Source organism: Bufo gargarizans, chromosome 6, assembly GCF_014858855.1.
Source record: "Bufo gargarizans isolate SCDJY-AF-19 chromosome 6, ASM1485885v1, whole genome shotgun sequence".
Taxonomy (NCBI): Eukaryota; Metazoa; Chordata; class Amphibia; order Anura; family Bufonidae; genus Bufo; species Bufo gargarizans.
In genome coordinates this window covers 59,212,032-59,235,196 of record NC_058085.1, presented here as the reverse complement: position 1 = coordinate 59,235,196, position 23,165 = coordinate 59,212,032, and the positions used below count along the sequence as shown (strand labels likewise).

The 23,165-nt window shown below is 41.7% G+C and overlaps 1 protein-coding gene across 1 annotated transcript in view; it reads left to right on the top strand.

The window, feature by feature from the left end:
* The window catches only part of ENPP7 (ectonucleotide pyrophosphatase/phosphodiesterase 7), a 35,435-nt gene extending 15,640 nt beyond the window's left edge, over window positions 1-19,795 (top strand). The window contains exons 4-7 of the mRNA XM_044299461.1: window positions 7,235-7,380; window positions 9,957-10,580; window positions 16,669-16,906; window positions 19,668-19,795. Coding sequence (XP_044155396.1) covers window positions 7,235-7,380; window positions 9,957-10,580; window positions 16,669-16,906; window positions 19,668-19,795 — 1,136 coding nt within the window. The remainder of the gene's footprint in view (window positions 1-7,234; window positions 7,381-9,956; window positions 10,581-16,668; window positions 16,907-19,667) is intronic.
* Window positions 19,796-23,165: the final 3,370 nt, after the last annotated feature.

Here is a 23,165-nt window from a genome sequence, read left to right as displayed (position 1 = left end):
ACCCAATGTCTTTGTCATGATGCTTCCTAGGTAATGTCTTGACAACACCCAGCTGCTGAAATGTGAATGGGCGAACTGTTGTCAGTAGCGTTTGGGGGGCAGGAGAGCAGATTCTGTTGACATTCTTCACCAAAAGCTTATAATGGTTTAAAGCAGGGATGCTGAACCTGCGGCCATCCAGCTGTTGCACAACTACAACTCCCAGAATGCTCGGGTAGCCTACAGCTATCGTCCTACAGCAGGCAGGGCATGGTGGGAGTTGTAGTTTTACAACAGCTGGAGAGCTGCAGGTTGAGCATCCCTGGTTTAACCACCTCAGCTGCCCTAGCTTAAACCCCCTTAGGCCTCTTTCACACGGCATTGCTGGAAAAGGTGCGGGTGCGTTGCGGGAACATGCGCGATTTTTCTGCGCGAGTGCAAAACATTGTAATGCGTTTTGCACTCGCGTGAGAAAAATGCGAACAAAAAAAAAGTGCTACATGAATTCACTTGCTGATTCCCGATTGAAATTGGGAAGATCTGCATGCTTTTTTTTGGGTGAAATCTGTGCCCAAAAAAAAACGTATGTGTGAACATACCCTAATCATCTCATCCACATGCTGCAAAAGAAACCTGCAGCGTAAATTGACCAGTGGTGTGGAAATTAACTCTGCAATGTCAATTTATGAGCAGATTTTGTCTGCGGATTTCCCCCTTTGAGATGCCTATCTCCTGCAATATCTGCAACAAATCGGCCGTGGGAAATCCGCCCCGTGTAGCCGTACCCTTAAAGGGGTATTCTGGCTGTTACAAGTTGTCCCAAATCCACAGGGTAGGGGATAACTATTATATTGTTGGGGTTCCACCAGCTGGGAACCAATGAGAACAGGGAACCCCATACCCTACGGGGACCCCTGAAATGCATGGAGCAACAGATCAGGCATGCCTACTGCCGCTCCATTCACCTCCATGGGACTGCCAGAGATAGCGGAGTACAAGCGGTTGGCTATTTCTGGTAATCCCATAGAGGTGAATGGAGTGACAGTGTACTCTCCCAATCTGCCGCTCCATTCATTTTGGGGGACCCGCAGGTTACCAGGTCCCTGTTCTCATAGTAGTGGGGCTCTGATCTAATAGTTATCTTCTATCCTGTGGGTAGGGGATACTTGTTACAAACGGAATGCCCCTTTAAAGGAAAACTGTGGGCAGAGATAGTCCTGCTCTTGAGTGAAAGGCATATCCAGATCTCTGAGGCTGATATATATAACCTCCACTGATACATTGTAGCAGAAATCATGGCGAGATTTATATTGCCGCCCTATTTTTCCCAGCGTACAGAGTGTCATCTAGACTGGATACCATTGAGGCAAACTCTCAGCTGTGAATAGTTTTAGGTACCTACAGGGTTTCATATTCTGTGTGTAAACAAGAATATTTCCATTCACTGACAGCAAACTGAGATCTTGAAGAAAGGGCAGAATTGAAACAGGGAAAAGAAATGTGCAGAACATTTCATTCTCCGACAATGGGCCTCTGAAGTGGACTCCATTCCCTTGAGATTGCTGCTGTTCCATTCTTTGACCATTTGGTGGCAATCTTTGAGTCAGTTCAGACTGCAGTGACGTTAGAGGGCCAGGACGGTCCGGCTTATGCAATGCAGCAGTTTTCCGGCATGTTAAAGTAGCCATGCTGTGCTATTGTATAATAACACGGGGGAAGGGGCAAGTTGCAGTTTTGCGTCCGGTCATAAAAAACTGAAAAAAACAGGCCCAGCACTGAAAACAATGTAAGTCAATGGTGACAAATCAGTTTTTTTTGGATCTCAATACCGGAATTAATGAAAGTAGCCTTAGTGTGTGTTATGTATGTGACTGGTACATGGTGTGGGCAGAGCTGGCAGCAGTGTCTTTGTTCTCAGTGATGAGGTACCATATCATAGGGCATAGGCTTCCCTTCAGCTTTGACCTTACTGATGTACTACATATGTATGTGTGCGATATATGTACAGTATATATATTTGCAGGACAATAACTTGAATTTGACAGACTTGTGTTTTTTTCACTATGTAAGGCCTCATGCACACGACCGTTCCGTTTTTTGCAGTCCGCATTGTAGAAATGCCTATTCTTGTCCGCAAAACGGACAAGAATAGGACATGCTATATTTTTTTTGTGCTGTCCTCATCCGTATGTCCGTTCTGTAGCCCTGCAAAAAATATAGAGCATGTCCTATTCTTGTCCATTTCGCAGACAAGAATAGGCATTGTTACGATGGATCCGTAAAAAGAACGGATGCAATACATAGTAACATAGTTTATAAGGTTGAAAAAAGACATCTGTCCATCCAGTTTGGCCTGTTATCCAGAGGAAGGCCAAAAACCTCTGTGAGGTAGGAAAAATTCCTTCCCAACTCCAATCAGGGAATCAGAATAACTCCCTGGATCAACGATCTCTCTGTCTAGAAGCTATAGCCTGTAATATTATTACACTCCAGAAATACATCCAGGCCCCTCTTGAATTCCTTTATTGTACTCACCATCACCACCTCCTCAGGCAGAGAGTTCCATAGTCTCACTGCTCTTACCGTAAAGAACCCTCTTCTATGTTTGTGTACAAACCTTCTTTCCTCCAGACGCAGAGGATGTCCCCTCGTCACAGTCACAGTCCTGGGGATAAATAGATGATGGGATAGATCTCTGTACTGACCCCTGATATATTTATACATATTAATTAGATCTCCTCTCAGTCGTCTTTTTTCTAAAGTGAATAACCCTAATTTTGATAATCTTTCAGGGTACTGTAGTTGCCCCATTCGTTATTTCTTTAGTTGCCCTCCTCTGAACCCTCTCCAGCTCTGCTATGTCTGCCTTGTTCACAGGAGCCCAGAACTGTACACAGTACTCCATGTGTGGTCTGACCAGTGATGTGTAAAGTGGTAGGACTATGTTCTCATCACGGGCATCTATGCCCCTTCTGATGCAACCCATTATCTTATTGGCCTTGGCAGCAGCTGCCTGACACTGGTTTCTACAGCTTAGTTTGCTGTTCACTAAAATTCCTGAGTCCTTTTTCATGTCAGTGTTACCCAGTGTTTTACCATTTAGTGTGTACTGGTGACTTGCATTATTCCTTCCCATCTGCTTAATCTTATATATGTCAGTGTTAAACCTCATCTGCCACTTATCTGCCCAAGCCTCCAATCTATCCAGATCGCTCTGTAGCCGTATAGTGTAGGTACACACACACACTATATTGTCCTCTACCATGTTAATTACTTCACACAGTTTAGTGTCATCTGCACAAATTGATATTTTACTGTGCAAGTCTTCTACAAGTTTATTAATAAATATATTGAAGAAAATAGGGCCCAATACTGACCCTTGAGGTATCCCACTAGTGACAGTGACCCAATCTGAGTGTGTATCATTAATAACCACCCTCAGTTTTTTTGTCACTGAGCCAGTTACTTACCCACTTACAGATGTTTTCTCCCAGTCCGAGCATTCTCATTTTATAAACTAACCTTATATGTGGTACAGTATCAAATGCTTTGGAGAAGTCAAGATATATGACATCCATTGATTTGCCGAGGTCAAGTCTAGAACTTACCTCCTCATACAAAACTGATTAAATTAGTTTGACATAACCGGTCCCTCATAAAGCCATCACTTGAATACAAGCATTCCAAGGCTTTACTACCATAAATGTGGCAGGACTATGCATCGGCAGCAACTGCCTGACACTGGTTTCTACAGCTTAGTTTGCGGTTCACCAAAATTCCTAGGTCCTTTTCCATGTCATGGTTACCCAGTGTTTTACCATTTAGTATGTACGGGTGACTTGCATTATTCCTTCCCATTTGGTACAGTGTCAAATGCTTTGGAGAAGTCCAGATATAAGACATCTATTGATTCACTGCGGTCAAGTCTAGAACTTACCTCCTCATAGAAACTGATTAAATTAGTTTGGCATGACCGATCCCTGATGAAGCCATGCTGATATGACGTTACTTGCTTATTTTCATTGAGGTACTCTAAGATAGCATCTCTTGGAAAACCTTCAAACAGTTTACCCACAACAGATGTTAAACTTAACGGCCTATAGTTTCCAGGCTCTGTTTTTAGACCTTTTTTGAATATTGGCACCACATTTGCTATGCGCCAATCCTGTGGAACACTCCCTATCAGTATAGGGTCCTTAAATATCAGAAATAGGGGTCTGGCTATGACATTATTTAATTCTCTTAAGCCTCATTCACACGTCAGTGTTTCACGTACGTGTGCTGTACGTGTTCTCCGCGGAAAGCACACGTCCCCATTCAATTGAATGTGTGTATTCACACATCAGTGTTTTAGCACGGTCCGTGGGTCCGTGTTTTCAGCACAAATGCATGTCCTATCTTGGCCCGTGTTCCCGGATCCCTCACGCCCATTATAGTCTATGGGTCGGATGCCATTCGTGTTGCATCCGTATTTCACAGATCAATAAGAAGAGATTCTTTGAAAATTATTTTTTCTGCTGTTTAGTGTCAGTGAAACACGGACAGTAAAAAACGGACCCATGGACCCAACACAGATCCTTCACGGACAGCTTCACGGATGCATCACTGACCACCTTCTCACGGATTTGAGCACGGACACGTCCGCTGTACTTCTTCCTAGGTCAGACAGGGAACATTTAATGGAGTGGAGAAAAAAATATTTAATAGCTTTGCTTTCTCCTCATCGCTCTCTGCAACTCCCCCCCCCCCCCTCTGTACTTTACTCTGTAAAGGGCCGACACCTTCAGATTTATACTATTTACCATTTATATAATTGAAGAACATTTTAGGGTTAGTTTTACTCTGTCTCTAGTTTGGCTGCTTTTATTTGTCTTTTACATATTCAATTTTTTTCCTTTGCTTTTTTTTTCTAGTTTTTCAATGCTTCCTCGCTCCCTACTGTTTTAGTGATTTAAATGCTTTCTTTTGACATTTATTGGTTTCTTTACAATTCTATTTATCCACATTATTTTTTTCTTTCTTCCTTAAACTTTTATTCCCATAAGGTATGTACATTTCACAATTAGATTTTAGGATGGTTTTAAAAATATCCCATTTTGTGGCTGTATTTGTATTTTTGAGGACTTTGTCCCAGTTAGTTTGGGCCTTTGGCCTCTCTTAGTTGGCTAAATTTTGCTTTTTTGAAGTTTGGTATTTTTGTTCCTCCCTGAAGAAACACTCTTTTGAGTGACAATTGGAAGGTTATTACTTTATGGTCACTATTTCCCAGGTGTCCCCCCAACCTGCACATCGGTTGTTCTCTCAGGTCTATTGGATAATACTAAGTCCAGTATGGCCGTCCCGCTAGTCGGGTCCTAAACCAGTTGGGAGAGGTAATTGTCTTTGGTTATTGCCAAGAACCTGTTTCCTTTATGAGATGTACAGGTTTCAGTTTCCCAGTCTATATCTGGGTAGTTGATGTCCCCCATAATAACCACCTCATTATGATTTGCCGCCTCGTCTATTTCGTTTAGTAGCAAATTTTCTGTGGACTCTGGTATATTAGGTGGCTTATAATAAACTCCTGTTTGTATTTTATTATTGTTTTTTCCTCCATGTATTTCTACCCACAGTGACTCCACATGTTCATGTCCCTCACTTATGTCTTCCCAGAGTGTGGGCTTTAGACAGGACTTTACATAAAGGCAGACCCCTCCCCCTCTCCGAATGCCAAAAGGAAGTAATCCGTATTTTTTGAGGATCATTGTTTTGCGGACCACAAAACACATATGGTCGTGTGAATGTAGGGATCATGCACACAAACATATTTTCTTTCCGTTTTTTTTTTTTTTTTGTGTGGACCATATGCAGAACCATTTATTTCAATGGGTCTGCAAAGAAAACTAGTTACTCTGTGTGCATTCCGTTTCTGTCTGTTCGTTCCGCAAAAAAATAGAACATATCCTATTATTATCCACATTACCGACAAGGATAGGAGTGTTCTATTAGGGGCCAGCAGTTCCGTTCCGCAAAATATGGAATGCACACGGATGTCATCCATATTTTTTGCGCACCACAAAATACATACGGTCGTGTGCATGAGTCCGTATGCAGCGAAGACTATTAGGCAGTGATAATACAGCCCGCTTGAGCTATTGAACACAGAAACAGCAAAGACGTCAATAATTTTACTGAATCTTTTCCCACAAAACTATGGGGGATATTTATCAAAACTGGTGTAAAGTAGAACTGGCTTATTTGCCCATAGCAACCAATCAGATTCATTTTCAAAAGGAGCTGTGAAAAATGAAAGGTGGCATCTGATTGGTTTCTATAGGCAAATAAGCCAGTTCTACTTTACACCAGTTTTGATAAATATCCCCTGTATATTAAACTGATCAGCTCCCCCTGCTCTATAACACACTGACTGCAGATTTCACTTTTAGGGTACATTTACACAACTGTCAGTGTTTTGTGGTCTGCAAATTGCGCATCCTCAAAAAACGGTTACCGGCCTTGTGCATTCCGCATTTTGCAGAAGGGACACGGCCGGCCCTATGATAGAAACATATTCTTGTCCGCGAATGCAGACAAGAATAGGACGTTTTCTATCTTTTATGCTGAATGCGGACAGCACAACGTGACAGGTCAGCTTTAGGGCATATCCACATGGTGCGGATTATGAGCACATTTTCTGGGTGCGATAAAACGGCTGTATAATACAGTACCAGCCAAAGTTGGTATTTTCCAACTCTCATGTAAACAATGTGCTTTTTAGGTGTGGAAATTGACCTGCGATGAGGATTTAGAAATCTGCCGCATGTCAATTGCTTGGGCAGATTTTCAGAGCAGATTTTGAGATCTACGGCAAACTTTCATCAAACTCGGATGTTGATTGTGGTGCAGATTTGGCATTGAAATGCAGGAAAATCCGTAGGGTAAATCTGCATTAACTACACGGCCGAGTGCACATACCCTTAAAGAAAGAGAACTGCATCCATACTATATGAGCTTACAGGACTGCCGGGAATGTCTTACATACAGGACCCATCAGATGTGTTACATGTTGACAAGCTGAGGCTCATAGACAGGCTGGGTCAGTGATGCATTTCCAGAACACAGGCGGCTGTACTGTACCTATACTCTGGGCCTGGAAGGATTTATATTATGAAAGATCAGACTTTCATAATATCAGGCTAAAATATATATATTAACGCGGGGAAACGTAGCTTTAGATTAAAGAGGAATAATAGTGACAATTTATTTTTTTCTATAGGAAGATACATTGAGAACCATGGTGTAATACACAACATGTACTTTAATGTCACTAATTTGAAAAAGGAAAATTATCTCTCTACGCAAGGCATCTCAGCCTGGTGGGATAATGGAACGCTTCCTATCTGGATCACAGCTCAGAGACAGGTAAGTATGTTTTCTGCTAGTGAACAACAATTATTGGTAGAAACGTAAATGGCTTCAAAACCTAATTTTCTATAGGAATAGATAAGAATAGTGAAAGTAGACATGTCCATTACAAGGATTGTCAAGCTTTTCATGGGTGAGGGTCTGTCCTTAGTAGAGGCCTCACTGTGTGATTGTCGGAGGTCCAACACCTTGCTTCCCAGCTGTCTTCGGCCTCATGCATACTAACGTATTTTCTTTCCGTGTCCTTCAGATTTTTTGGCGGACCGTATATGGAACCATTAATTTCAATGGGTCCGCTAAAAAACGAAAGTTACTCCGTGTGCATTCAATTTCCGTATGTCCGTTCCATAAAAAAGAAATACGGAATGCACACGGACGTCATATGTATTTTTTGCGGATCCGTTTTTTTAGACCGCAAAATACATACGGTCATGTGCATGAGCCCTTTAAAGGGGTTGTCTGATGTCAGAAAATGACCGTTATTTTGTAGAGAAAGTTAATACAAGCCACTTACTAATGTATTGTTATTATCCATATTACTTCCTTTACTGGCTGGATTGATTTTTCCATCACATTTTACACGGCTCGTATCCATGACCACCCTGGAATCCATCAGTGGTGGTCGTGCTTCCAAACTATAGCAAAAAGCACCAGCCTCTCTGGTGGCTGGGACCATGGGAGCACACATAGACTAGTGCTTTTTCCTATGGGACTATGTCATCTCTTTGCTGTAGCACTGAAAGGGTTCTGTACTGAATTTGCTAGGAATGTGCTAAATTTGTTCATTTCTGAATTTTCTTACAACTTATTTTTCAGTAAGATAACAAATATACAGTCAGGTCCATAAATATTGGGACATCAAAACAATTCTAACATTTTTGGCTCTATACACCACCACAATGGATTTGAAATGAAACAAACAAGATGTGATTTAACTGCAGACTGTCGGCTTTAATGTGAGGGTATTTACATCCAAATCAGAGGAACGGTGCAGGAATTACAACAGTTTGCATATGTGCCTCCCACTTGTTAAGGGACCAAAAGTAATCGGACATAATAATCATAAATCAAACTTTCACAGCCTGAAGTCTGGAACGCATAGACATCACCAGACGCTGGGTTTCATCTCTGGTAATGCTCTGCCCGGCCTCTACTGCAACTGTCTTCAGTTCCTGCTTGTTCTTGGGGCATTTTCCCTTCAGTTTTGTCTTCAGCAAGTGAAATGCATGCTCAATCGGATTCAGGTCAGGTGATTGACTTGGCCATTGCATAACATTCCACTTCTTTCCCTTAAAAAAAACTATTTGGTTGCTTTTGCAGTATGCTTTGGGTCATTGTCCATCTGCACTGTGAAGTGCCGTCCAATGAGTTCTGAAGCATTTGGCTAAATACGAGCAGATAATATTGCCCGAAACACTTCAGAATTAATCCTGCTGCTTTTGTCAGCAGTCACATCATCAATAAATACAAGAGAACCAGTTCCATTGTCAGCCATACATACCCACGCCATGACACTACCACCACCATGCTTCACTGATGAGGTGGTATGCTTAGGATCATGAGCAGTTCCTTTCCTTCTCCATACTCTTCTCTTCCCATCACTCTGGTACAAGTTGATCTTGGTCTCATCTGTCCATAGAATGTTGTTCCAGAACTGTGAAGGCTTTTTTAGATGTCGTTTGGCAAACTCTAATCTGACCTTCCTGTTTTTGAGGCTCATCAATGGTTTACATCTTGTGGTGAACCCTCTGTATTCACTCTGGTGAAGTCTTCTCTTGATTGTTGACTTTGACACACATACACCTACCTCCTAGAGAGTGTTCTTGATCTGGCCAACTGTTGTGAGAGGTGTTTTCTTCACCAGGGAAAGAATTCTTCGGTCTTCCACCACAGTTGTTTTCCGGGTCTTTTGGTGTTGTTGAGCTCACCGGTGTGTTCCTTCTTTTTAAGAATGTTCCAAACAGTTTTTTTGGCCACGCCTAATGTTTTTTCTATCTCTCTGATGGGTTTGCTTTGTTTTTTTCAGCTTCACTGATAGTGACAGCTCTTTGGATCTCATCTTGACACTTGACAGCAACAGATTCAAAATGCAAATAGCACACTTGAAATGAACTCTGGACCTTTTATCTGCTCATTGTAATTGGGATGAGGGAATAGCACACACCTGGCCATGGAACAGCTGAGAAGCCAATTTTCCCATTACTTTTGGTCCCTTAACAAGTGGGAGGAAAACATGCAAACTGTTGTAATTCCTACACCGTTCATCTGATTTGGATGTATATACCCTCAAATTAAAGCTGACAGTCTGCAGTTAAAGCACATATTGTTTGTTTCATTTCAAATCCATTGTGGTGGTGTATAGAGCCAAAAATGTTAGAATTGTGTCAATTTCCCAATATTTATGGACCTCACTGTATCATGTTTGATATCTTGGATACATTTCCTAGATATATTCGCCTTTTAACATAATAAGCTATTGTTCAAAATTGATTGTATATTTCTTTTAGAACTATAACCTTTATATATCATTAAAAATATCATTACATTAACTGAAATATTATTTGGTTGCCCAGGGTCTAAAAACTGGATCCCTTTTCTTTCCTGGTGGCAATGCTACGTATGGAGGTGAAACTGTGAACTTTAAAAAAGTTGAGAGCAGACTACACAACTATAGCAATGAAACAGAATGGAAACAGAATGTCGAAACAGTGATGACATGGTTTACAGAGGAAGATCTTGATTTTGTGGCTCTGTATTTTGGAGAACCTGATAGTGTAGGACACAAATATGGACCAGAATCTCAGGAGCGTAAAGACATGGTTAGACAAGTAGATCGCATGGTTGGACACATACGAAATCGAGTGAAACACCATGACTTGGAATCCAAACTGAATATTATAATCATTGCAGATCATGGCATGACTAAAGTAGAAAAAGGGTCGGATGAGATTGTACTGAGAAATATACCAGATTTCTCTTTTAATGATCTTCAGTTTCATTTAGTGGATTATGGGCCAGCAGGACTTTTGCTACCTAAAGAGGGAAAATTGGAAAAAGTATATCAAGCGTTAAAAGGTGCTCATCCTAAATTAAATGTCTACAAGAAAGAGGATGTTCCAAAAAGATTGCACTTTTCAAACAATGCAAGAATCACGCCATTAGTACTATATGGGGAACCAGGATATGTCATACATAGTGTAAGTACTATTCTTTTCCTCTGACATCTACCATTCTTTAATTGGCTAGATTTACCAAGAGAATCTGAATCTTTTAATGCCATCTACCATCGTTAAAAAAAAAATCACATAAATGTAATGCTAATTTTTGCAATGATGTATTTACCTCAATAATGTCTTATAGTTAGAAATGTACTACAGTATTAGTATATTTTATTATTTGTAGTATGTTTTACGATACTTTACTATTGATGGCCATCAAAATCTGATCTGTGGGGGTCCAGATGAACAGCTGTTCTGGTAGTCATCGCTGGATCTACATAGCTCCGTCCATTTCAGTAGTGGATGGAGTTGGTTACTGCAGAGCTGCTCTAATTAACTTCAGTGGGAACAGCGTTAGGGTAATCAGCTACATCAGAGCTCTGCAGTTCTGGCCCCGACTTCTGATGCTGGAGCTACTGCAGAACAGCCGATCATGGGGTGCAGGGTGTCCTAGCCCTGCCAATCAGATATTGAGAATAGCCAAAAAATATTGAAAATAGATAAGATAACAATAAAACTATGTGCATTCTACAAAAAACAAATGTGTGAGACAAAGGTGTACCTAAAGGGGTGTTCCAGCTAACCAAATATATTCAGATCAGAGGGCTTAAAAACACCTCCACCTATCCTCTGCCGCTGCTGTGCCGAGACTACCTGGGATCCCTCTGCTCTCTACTGAGCCTTGGCATGCCCAATCAGTAGAGCAAAATCTCAGACTTTTTATGGCATAGCACAGGGATGCCCAAACTGCGGCCCTCCAGCTGTTGCAAAGCTACAACTCCCAGCATGCCGGGACAGCCTACAGTTATCAGCCTACAGCAGGGTATGATGGGATTTGTAGTTTTACAACAGCTGGAGCGCCACAGGTTGAGTATCCCTGGCATAGCATATTAGCAGGGATTTAATATGGAGCACTGCAGTTAGATTAAAGAGGTTTGCACAATATAGTAAGTGATTACATATTTGTAGGATATGACATCTCTTACTGCTTGTTGGGGGGGGGGGGGGGGGGCCGGAGCATCTGGACCCCTTAATATGCCATACAATGAAAGGGTCACAGTGCTAGTAAAGCAATGTACCTATTTTACTGTTTCCTGCATGACTATACTCCTGATTATCTGCTGTACAAAGCTCTTGAATTAACCCGTAGGATACTAGCGCCGTATATGTAAGGCGCTGGGAACTTTGTCAGAAATCCCAGTGTCGTACAGCTACGGCGCGCTGATCGGGCGGGCGCAGGAGCTGCGTTCGCCCGATCAGCTGCAGGGGTCTGGCAGTCAATTATAGCCGGACCCCTGCTGTATGTCCCAGCATTGGTGAAAACACAGATGCCGGTGCATTAACCCTTGCACTGCCGCGGTTAGCGCTGACCAAAAAAAAAAGTGTCCTTTTCCCAAAATAAAGTTCTCTATAAAAGTATCACATGATCCACCCCACCAGGTGAATGCCGTAAAAAATAAAAATAAAAACAGTGCCAAAACAGCTATTTTCTGGTCACCTTGCCTCACAAAAAGTGTAATACCAAGTGATCAAAAAGGCGTATTTAGCCCAATATGGTACCAATCCAACCATTATCCTATCCCGCAAAAAATGAGATACCTAAGACAATCGGCCAAAAAATAAAAAAATATGGCTCTCAGAAAATGGCAACACAAAAACAAGATTTTATTCTGTTCAAAAAGGATTTCACTGTGTAAAACTTAACAAAAATAAAAAATAATAGACACATTGGGTATCGCCGCGTCCGTAACAACCTGCTCTATAAAAATATCGCAAATATTTAAACTATGCCAAAACAGCCATTTTTTTCAACTTGCCTCACAAAAGGTAATACCATGCAATCAAAAAGTCTTATGTACCCCAAAATGGTACCAATCAAAACCTCACCTTATCCCACAAAAAATGAGCCCCCACATAAGACAATCGCTTAGAAAATAATCATCAAATGCACCCGTAAATCAATCCATCAAAATCTGCACTGCAAAAGCGATATGGCGTCCTGCCATGTGCCCCCACAGCAGTTTACCACCACATATGGGGTGTTGTCGTATTCAGGAGAAAATGGGTAACAAATTATGGGTGCTTTTTCTCCTGTTAGCCCTTGTGAAAATAAAAATTTGGGGCTAAAGCAACATTTTGTTGGAAGAAATGAAACTTTTTATTTTCACAGCCAAGTGTTTCCAAATTCCGTAAAACGCTTAGGGGCTCAAAGTGGTCAGTACCCTAGTAGTTTCAAAAATGGGGTCACTTTTGGAGGGTTTCCACTGTAGGGGTACGTCAAGGTCTCTTCAAATACAAAATGGTGCCTAAAAACCATTCTAGCAAAATCTGCCTCCAAAATCCATATGGGGCTCCTTTCCTTCTAACCACTGCCACATGCCCATAGAGCAATTTACCACCACATATGGGATATTTCTGTTCACTGCAGAATCAGATATATATAAATATATAGAGGTATATTTTGCTGTTAACCCTTCCTGTGTTGCAAGAAAAATTGATTAACATAAAAAAATCGACCAAAAAAGTGAAATATTGAAATTACACCTCCATTTTCCTTTAATTCTTGTGGAACACCTCAAGGGTTAACAAAGATTGTAACATCAGTCTTTAATAATTTGAGGGGTGTAGTTTCTAAAATGTAATGGGTGATTTCTATTATGCAAGCCCCTCAAAATCACTTTATAACTGAATTGGTGCTTAAAAATGGTTTTGGAAATGTAGAAAATGTAAAAAATTACTTCTAAACCTTCTAACCTAAAAAAGTTGACATATGGGGAATGTTAAGTAATAAATATTTAAGGAGGTATCACTTTCTGTTTTAAAAGCAGAGAAATCGAAATTTTGAAAATGAAGAATTTTTCTAAATTTTTTGTAAATTTTAGATTTTTTTCATAAATAAAGGTGAAATATATTGACTTAAATTTCTGACTGCCATGAAGTACAATGTGTCACGAGAAAACAATCTCAGAATGGCTTGGATAAGTAAAAGCGTTCCAAAGTTATTACCACAAATTGCAAAAATCAGCCTGGGATTTAAGGTGAAAAGTGGCTCGGTACTGAAGAGGTTAAATATGTTTTTGATTTATACATTGTTCACGCCATGTTCTCTGTGTCCAAAACAAGCTCAGACTCAATCCAATTCAGGCCAACCATCCAGATTTATCTAATTGTTTTATATAACCCAGTCAGAGACAAAGTAATATACGGTAGCTACCAGCTGCAATAGTAACTCTAAGGCCTCTTTCACACGGGCGTCGCGTGTGAGGGCCAGATAGGATGCGGGTGTGTTGCGGGAAAATGCTTGATTTTTCCACTCGAGTGCAAAGCGTTTTAATGCATTTTGCACATGAGTGAGAAAAATCTGCATGTTTGGTACCCAGACTTCTTCACAGAAGTTTGGGTTAGGTGTTGTGTAGATTTTTATTATTTTCCCTTATAACATGGTTATAAGGGAAAATATTATCATTCTTAATACAGAATGCTAAGTAAATTAGGGATGTTATAGGGATGTTATAAGTAAATTACCATGTTATAAGGGAAAATAATAAAGATCAGGTCCCCATCCCGATCGTCACCTAGCAACCATGCGTGAAAATCGCACCGCATCCGCACTTGCTTGCGATTTTCACGCAGCCCCATTCACTTCTATGGGGCCTGCATTGCGTGAAAAATGCACAATATAGAGCTTGCTGCGATTTTGATGCAACGCACAAGTGATGCTTAAAAATCACCGCTCATGTGATTTTTCCCTATTGGAGTGAATGGATTCAGTGTGGGAGCAATGAGTTGACCTCAGCATTGCACCCGCGCGGCATTCTCGCCCGTGTGAAAGGGGCCTAAGGCTTATTGCACACGAACATGTGCGCTCGTGGCCTTATTGCAGACCGCATTTGCGGATCCGCAATACACGGGCAGCGTTCCGTGTGCATTCCGCATCACGGATGCAGACCCATTCACTTCAATGAGACTTCCGGAGATGCGGAATGGTGCGGAATGGAAGCACGGAACGGAACCCTACGGAAGCACTACAGAGTGCTTCCGTGGGGTTTCGTCCCGTAGTTCCATCCACAAAAAGATAGAACATGTCCTATCTTTTTGCGAAATGGCCATATCGCGGACCCATTAAAGTAAATGGGTCTGCGATCCGCTGCGGCTGCCCTACGATGTCGACGGGGCGCACACGTTCCTGTGCAAGAGGCCTAAGAGAGTCTAGGCAATGCTTTCTGGGTAAAGGTATGCAAATTAGGTCTCCTCCAAGAGGAAGAAAACAGTCTCTCATATGCCACCTACAGGGGGCTACCCTGTAGTTCAATGTCCAACCTATTAAAAAGCCTTAAAACAATGCAAGGGATTTTACTTAAACCAGATTCTCCTTTAAAGGGAACCTGTCACCAGTTTTATGGTGTCCTAACTAAGGGCAACATAAATAAGTGACTGGTTCTCTTAGCAAAATGCTGGGTCACTTTCTTTAATTGATCCAGTCAATCTGCCAACATCTTGTATTGAAAAACTCCAGCTGATAATGATCAGTCCTGAATTTTCATGAGCTCCTGACTCTCCCCGCCTACCTGCTGCTGATTGACAGTTATTTTCCATATGAATCAGCAGCAGGGGAGTGGCTATAGCGCTGAATAAAAAAAAAACGCTGGACTCACTGACATCACGCTGGACTCAAATCAGCTCATTAGCATGCGGCATGTGGCATCTTTGTGTGTATATTATGAGGTAACCATCTGTCACACCAGTAAGTGAATACATCTAAAGTACTTTTTAGTAGTTCATGATTGTATATAATTAGATTATAATCAAATATCCACATGACAGGTTCCCTTTAAGGAAATAGACCCATCTGTAGACATCTGCATCAAGGTTCCTGCCACTCGTCAGTACAGAACAAGATATGGCCTTATTCACACACCAGTGGCGACCTCCGTGTTGTTCTGCTACCAACCCACAGTAATTGAAAAAACAAGGATGTGTGAATAAATCTGTCTGCTGCCCGCGGAGAACATGGACAGCAGTCACTGACACATGAAGAAGCTGTTAGAAAGTATCAAGAAAGTAATAACTAGTAGGGTAAAAAAAAAAAAAAAGACGTAGCTAACAGGTGCTTTCTGCTTTCGAGACTCAATTCAGTTCACTCCTTCGTTCCTCTAAACCTACATATTATTTAGTCTACTTTAACATCTGCACTTTCCCTTTCCGCGATTAAGATCATTCATAGGACTTCACTTCAGTTTTGTCCCCATTCATTGTCAACAGGGACAAAACTAAACCGAATGGAAAGGGGTGCACCAGAATGCATTCCGTTACTTTCATTGCGTTCCCATGATGCACAAAAAAGTGCTGTAAGCTGCGTTTTTGAGTGCGTCCTGGGATGCGGAGCCAGGCGGATCTATCATGACTCATAATGTAAGTCAATGGTGGCGGATCCATTTTCTCTGACACAAAAGAAAACCGATTCGTCCCCCATTGACTTACAATGGTTTTAGAGACGGATCTGTCATGGCTATTTTAGACATAATACAACCGGATCTGTTCAGAACGGATGCAGACGGTTGTATTATCATGACAGAAGCCTTTTTCTGATCCATGACAGATCCAGCAAAAACAATCTGTGATGTGAAAGTAGCCTTAAAAAAATTCACCCTTTCTTCATTCAAGAAACTACCAAAAGGCTTTTTTGCGCTAATACTTTCATCCCACAAATAGTGCAAACTGTTTGGTCTGCTACTAACTACACACACAATTATAATCTGTTATAAATGCTGTTGCCAGACTATTTTATTGAACCCGTCTTTCCTCAACTTTGCCAGTATCTTTTAGATTGTGTTGTGAATGGGGAGAGAGGAATGTTGACAGCCAACAGCCTGATCCTTCTCTCTCTCAACATTTGCAGTTGGGGGAAAGTTGGGAGACCGCCATCCATATGTCGTGGTTGTCCAATCCTGCTGATATCGGCGTGTTTAGCCACCTAAAGAGTTTATGATGACGGTAGAATAATGCGATTGACTAATCTAATAAAAATCTTATTTCTTCTAACTATATCTCTCCCTTTTATTCCCAGTATATGAAGTTCCAATTTAACAATGGTGAACATGGCTTCGATAATGATGTTATGGATATGAAAACCATATTTAGAGCTGTAGGTCCTTCATTCAAAAAGGGCCTGATAGTAGAACCATTTGAAAGTGTTAATGTCTATGCTCTAATGTGTGAGCTGCTGGGAATAACACCAGAGCCTCATGATGGAGACCTTGAAGTAACAAAGAACATGTTGCTGATGGACAACCAGAAGGATACAGGTTTGGTTTCATATATGTTAATGTTGTTTAACAAAAAAAAAATGTTCCTGTGCTAAGGCTCCTGTCTCTGCTCCCTGGCAGACCAAAAACATGATGTCCTGTCTGTGGTCATGTGCACCACTGCAGACATTCACTGGCCTCAATGGTGATATGTCCCCAAGTGGCATGAGACCACTTGGAACGGGAAGTCACACTTCTGGTTCATTTGGGACCTGAAGGAGCAGCATTAAACATGTGAGTGCATTTTTTATTTTTTATAAACACTTTCCTAGCCCTCAATAAGATTTGTTTTGGGGTCTGACAACCCCTTTAGAGGGAACTTGTCACCTGAATATAGTGTCTTATCTGCAGGCAGCAGGTTATAGAGCAGGGGGATCTGAGCGGGTTGCATGTAGTTTATGGAAAAGCATTAGGCCTCATGCACATTAACATATTTTCTTTCCGTGTCCGTTTCGGTTTTTTTGCGGGCCGTATACGGAAGCATTAATTTCAATGGGTCTGCAAAAAGACTGAAGTTACTCCGTGTGCATTCCGTTTCTGCAAAAAAATAGAACATGTCCTATTATTGTCTGCATTACTGACAAGGATAGTACTGTTCCATTAAGGGCCAGCTTTTCCGTTCAGCAAAATACGGATTGCACACGGATGTCATCTGTATTTTGTGCGGATCCGTTTTTTGCAGACCAAAAAATACATACGGTCGTGTGCATGAGGCCTTACATCTAGCTGATTTAAGCCAGTTCTATGAACTGTGACTTTTAAAAAAGGTGCAAGAATTGTCAGACTCTCTAGTGAAGAGGTGGAATATAAAGTGGAGAACCATCTGAAGACAGTAGTAGACAGGATCCACAGGATAGGGGATACCTATCAGATTGGTGGAGGTCCTACCCCTGGGACCCCCACCTATGACGATAATGGGGACCCCGTATCCTGCGGAGCCACCTGAAATGGACGGAGCGTCTGGTTGAAAAAAAAAACACGATGCTGCTCCATTCATTTCTATGTGAGCACCAGAGATACTGTAGCGGAGTACATAAAAAAAGTTATTGCTGCATCTCAAAATGCTTGAACTATTTAAATGCATTTATCCCATACGGGGAATGCTGTAATGGTGAGGGAAAAAAATCTGAATGGCTGATTTCCCTTTTTTTTCGGTCTCTTCACCTCCCAAAAGAGGGATCAAAGAGTCATACACAACTCAAAGTATCAATAAAAAAGTATCAATAAAAACTACAGATCACCCCACAAAAAGGTGGTAGGAGATACAAGGTAAAGAGGTAGAAGATACAAAGTAAAACCGTTATTGCTCTGGAAAGGCAGGGAGTTAAAAAAAAAATAATAAAATCTCTGCAGCATGAAGGGGTTAAATCATGTTTTGTTTTTTGTTTGTTTTGGGCTAAAATTATTTGTAATAGGCTTTTATTAACATTTGTGGGGCCTATTTAACTACTGGAGATAATACATTTAAATAGAATGCTGCAGAATGCTGTTGACAGTGAAAGCAAATATCTAGAATATAGTGCTATATCTTCGTAATCGCGAATATTCTAGATTTTTTTTTCATCAGTACCCATGATCCCTCAATGCTTCTTGCTTGTGGGCCAATGAAAAGGCTGCAATATCTGTGACTTTAGGAGTTGTGTTGATTGTAAAAAAATCGGCTATACGAAAATTCGCAATCAGGAAAATAATGACTGGAGATCTCGAATTCGCAAATATATGATGAATATTCACCCAAATATTAGCAAAATCGAATATTGCCCCTGCCGCTCATCACTGATGATATGTACACTGCATGCCAATGTCTGTACTGGAGGATCCTCTCTTTAACCCCTTTTCGACCTCCGCCGTATATGTGTGGCAGAAGTCGCGTCGTTAAACATAAGGCTAATAACAAAAATTTAAAATGTGACCATGGCATCTGAGTAGTTCAGAAGCGGTAGCCATGCTCTCCCGCTCCTGTAACAGCATTCCCCGGTTGAGATCGGGGAACCTGTTACGCAGTACTAAGAGACCAAAACCTCAAAGCAGGCTTCGGCAGCTATTAGTAAAATGTACCAATACAGGCCACTAGGTGACAGCACTGTATTGTTATATTTAAAATAAAGTGTTTAGTGATGGCTATATAGCCATCAATGAACACAATGGATAATCTAATGATTGCCAGGGTGATTTAAAAAAAGTAATAAAAAAAGAAATAAAAAAAAGAAGTTTGAAAAACCTTGGCGTGGTGAGTGGGCTTATGCCCTTTGATCAAAATGTACACTAATGCCTCATTTAGCATGTAGCATAGGAGGCAGTACACATGCGCTATTTAGCACTGTTTTCTGCTAAAGTGGCAGGGATAACATTAATTTTTTTTCTTCTTTTTTGTGTATACACTATGAATTCTCTGCTGAATACAGAATGAGACAGAATGGACTTCATAGAAGTCTTGAGTGGGGAGTGGGGGGATATTGCAGTGAGAGAATGAGACACACAGGGTGGAAGGCAAAATCTCCTGTGTTCTCCCTGTGCGTTGTATGGGAGACATAAAAGCAGCTAGTCTCCAACCACTAGCTCCGGTAGAACTGATAATTAGAGAAACAGCCTGCATAGGGGATAAACTTTTAGATATGCAGAATACATGTTATAGAACGACCAGAAGTCATGCTATTACTCATGTATACAACAGCTTATTCTGAAAAGTCTTCTGACAGTAGAGGTACACTTCAATTTCTAGAGTTATTCTATAATGAATGCCTATTTTTATGTCTTTTAGGCTCTGAAACGGATGTGTTTTTCCATGCTACAATTGGATTGACTGTTGTAATTGGAATCCTTTTTATTGCTTTTGTCATAACAGTAATCGTCATGGCTATCAAAAGGCGGAGAAAAACAACAGCTTAAGGTGCTGTAAAGAGCTGCGGTATAAACCACATTGTAAATCTTAAAGGGCATCTGTCAGCAGATTTGTACCTATGAAACTGGCTGACCTGTTACATCCAAAATGTTAAATCCAAATGGCGCCCGTAAACCAATCCATCAAAATCTGCGCTGCAAAAGCCATATGCGCTTGGCAGCTGAAGGCATCTGTGTTGGTCCCTTGTTCATATGTGCCCAAATTGCTGAGAAAATGTGGACACATATGAACATGGGACCAACACAGATGCCTTGAGCAGCCAAGCGCACATGTAACAGGTCAGCCAGTTGTCTGTATGCAATTTAAATGGTTTTCTGAGATTTTTATACTGATGACCTATCCTCAGGACCCCGCCGATCAGCTGTTCGAGAAGGCAGCGATGCTGGCAGTAGCACTGCGGCCTTCTGTCTGCTTTTCCTAGGCCAAGTGATGATAGGTTCCTAGGTCACGTGGCCTAGGAGCAGCTCAGCCCCATAGAAGTTAATAGGGCTGAGCTGCGATAGCAATTACATCCACTTTACAATGTACAGCGCTGTGCTTGGTGAGCAAAGAGAAGGCTGCGGCACTGTCACGGTGGGGAGTGCGGGAAACCCCCCACTGTACAATGTCGGGTATAAGGGATTACAACTAGGCCTGGATGCCGGGATAAGGGAGCTGGTCACCTCCTAAAGCGTCTCTAATCCACGCCCTAACTCCTAACCATATGAGCGGACCTGGATGGTAGGATGGCTCACACCCAGGAAACCTAGGGCCCTGAGTTGCCCTGAGTTGCCCTGCTAATCCCTCACATAAGAGCAGGGAAGAGACGACCTGTTCTTCCAAGACACGGATGAACAGGAGTCTCAACCGGCCTAGTTGCAGTTTAAAAGCCAAGTGGAACGGCAGGTAAGTATCCAGTGGCGGGAATAACCACTGAACCAAAAACCCCAGAATGCATGGTAACTTACCTGCCGCAGCTGCTAGACGGCACAACAGAAGACACGCCAAAGAGAACTGGAACCCAAGCAAACGTACTGCAATCTGAAAGAACCAGCACTCCAGCAACAGCTCACTGACTTGACTTTTGGTTCCCCCTTCCGGTGAACTGACCCCAGCCAGGGAGCCACAGGAGATAAAACCATAGTGGCCACACACAGCCAGGAAGTCAACCCCTCAGACACCAAACAGGGGAGGAACCAGGAGAAGGGGAGAAAGGCACATACAAGCCGACATCAATGTGTTGCCCCTAGCAACCGACATGCACGGCAATGTGTCACACGCACAACATCAAGGCTGTGACAGACGCCTTCACAAAACAGCTGATCGGCGGGGGTCCCAGGTCTCTGACCCCCACTGATCAGATACCGATGACCTATCCAGCGGATAGGTCATCATCAGTAGTAAAATCCTGGAAAACCCTTTAAAAAAAAAAAAAGCATTTGGCATTAAACAGTTTTTTTTTTGGATGGACCTTGTGCTGTACCTTTTTTCCAAACATGAGTGTAGATGTGCACACTCTATATTGCAGATGGTCATTTAAAGGGATTGTTAGCACAGAAAAGGATAGCTGAAAACTTGGCCAGTGAAATGGCGAATTAAGTATATTGTGGATAAATGTAGAGCTGGGCAGAGGAGCTAAATGTACAATGATATCTTTATTAGTAAAAATACTAGGTAAGACTGAAAAAAGACTTGGGGATATAGGTGGACGGCAAACGTAAAGGGGTAGTCTTATCTCAGACACCGATAGCATATCACTAGGATATCAAAGTCAGATAGGTGTTGGTCCCACCTCTGGGACCAACTCCTATGTCGAGAACAAGACCCCAGAAGTGAAGGAGAGCATGCTGTTCTCCATTCAGAGCTATAGGAGTGCGCTTGCTCAACTATTTTCAGAAGTCCCATAGAAGTGAATGGAGAGCACACAGTCTGCTTTACAAACGATGGAATATGCGATCGAAATTATGATTTTGTGAACGATAATCATCACGTCTAAAGGGTCATTGCTGAAAGGTTCACTACACCAAGAAATGACTCGTTCATTGCTCAATCCTACCAATCATCTACTCGTGTAAAAGGTTATGCCCAAGGATCACAGAGGGATTGCAGTGCAGCGGAGATAGCAATGAATGGGATCGCAGCATGACTGCGACCCTAGAATAGCAAAAAAAACAAAAAAAAAAAACACGGTTGGATTTATTGCGATTCTGGGGTCATAGTAAACTATGCTCCACTACACTTTATTCTCCACTACACTGCAATCCCACTGCACTGTATTTGGGCATGACTGACCAAGATCACTGTGTGGCTGAACTCTAAGGAGTGCTTATTTTAATTCAGTAAAGTAGTATTTCATTTCTTTTTTTTACATGTTTTGCAGAATCTTCAATTATTTTTCAATGAAGATCATGGATAAGAAACATAACATTTCTACTGGGGATCGAAGCAACTGTATTTTGAAAGCTTTTGAGATGACTTGCCTAATATACCTTTTTAACTTATGCTGACCAGGCTACCTGGGCAAATCATAAACTGACGGACTGCACTGATAAACTTGAATAACCATCTTCAAAATGTGTCTGACTTCACACCATTGAGAAAATATTTTACCTAGCACTAAAAATATTAACCCAATATGAACAGACTGTAACCTTCTAATAAATGCTCTGAGCATATTTGTCCACCCGTTTGCTTTATATTACATACTGTACCTTCAAAGTTAGCTTTTTTTCTTAGGCTAGTTTCACGCTAGCGTTCAGATCTCTCTGGATCCAGAATTGCCAGACGGTATGTAAATGTTGTCCGGCCCTATTAAATATAATGGGGGCCGGCGGAGAATCGGCCTGACAAATACTGCAGTTGTATATACCAGGGATCAGAAACCTTCGGCACTCCAGCTGTTCCGAAACTGCAACTCCCAGAATCCTCATTTCACTTCTATGGGAGTTACAAAAACAGCTAAGTGTGCATGCTGGGAGTTGTAGTTTCACAGCAGCTGGAGTGCTAAAGGTTGCTGATCGCTGGTATATACCATCTCTGTGTCTGACATGGATATGTCTAAGTGGGGGAGAAGAGGAAGCAGTTTTTGTCCGCCCGATTCCTGGCATTGGGCCTCAGGTGTGAAAAAAGCCTTAGGCCTCTTTCACACTGGCATCACGTGTGAGGGCCGGATAGGATGCGGGTGCGTCACGGGAAAATCGTGCTATTTTGCCTGCGACTGGGGTGAGTTTTGTATGCGATTGCGTTGCGTTCTTCATTTTTTTCCGCGCGAGTGCAATGCATTTTGAAATGCATATGCTGTGAAGATACAAGATGTGCAGCACCTGAAACTACGGATACTGGAAGCCTGTGCTAGCATTTCTCCTGCGGTGTTGCTAT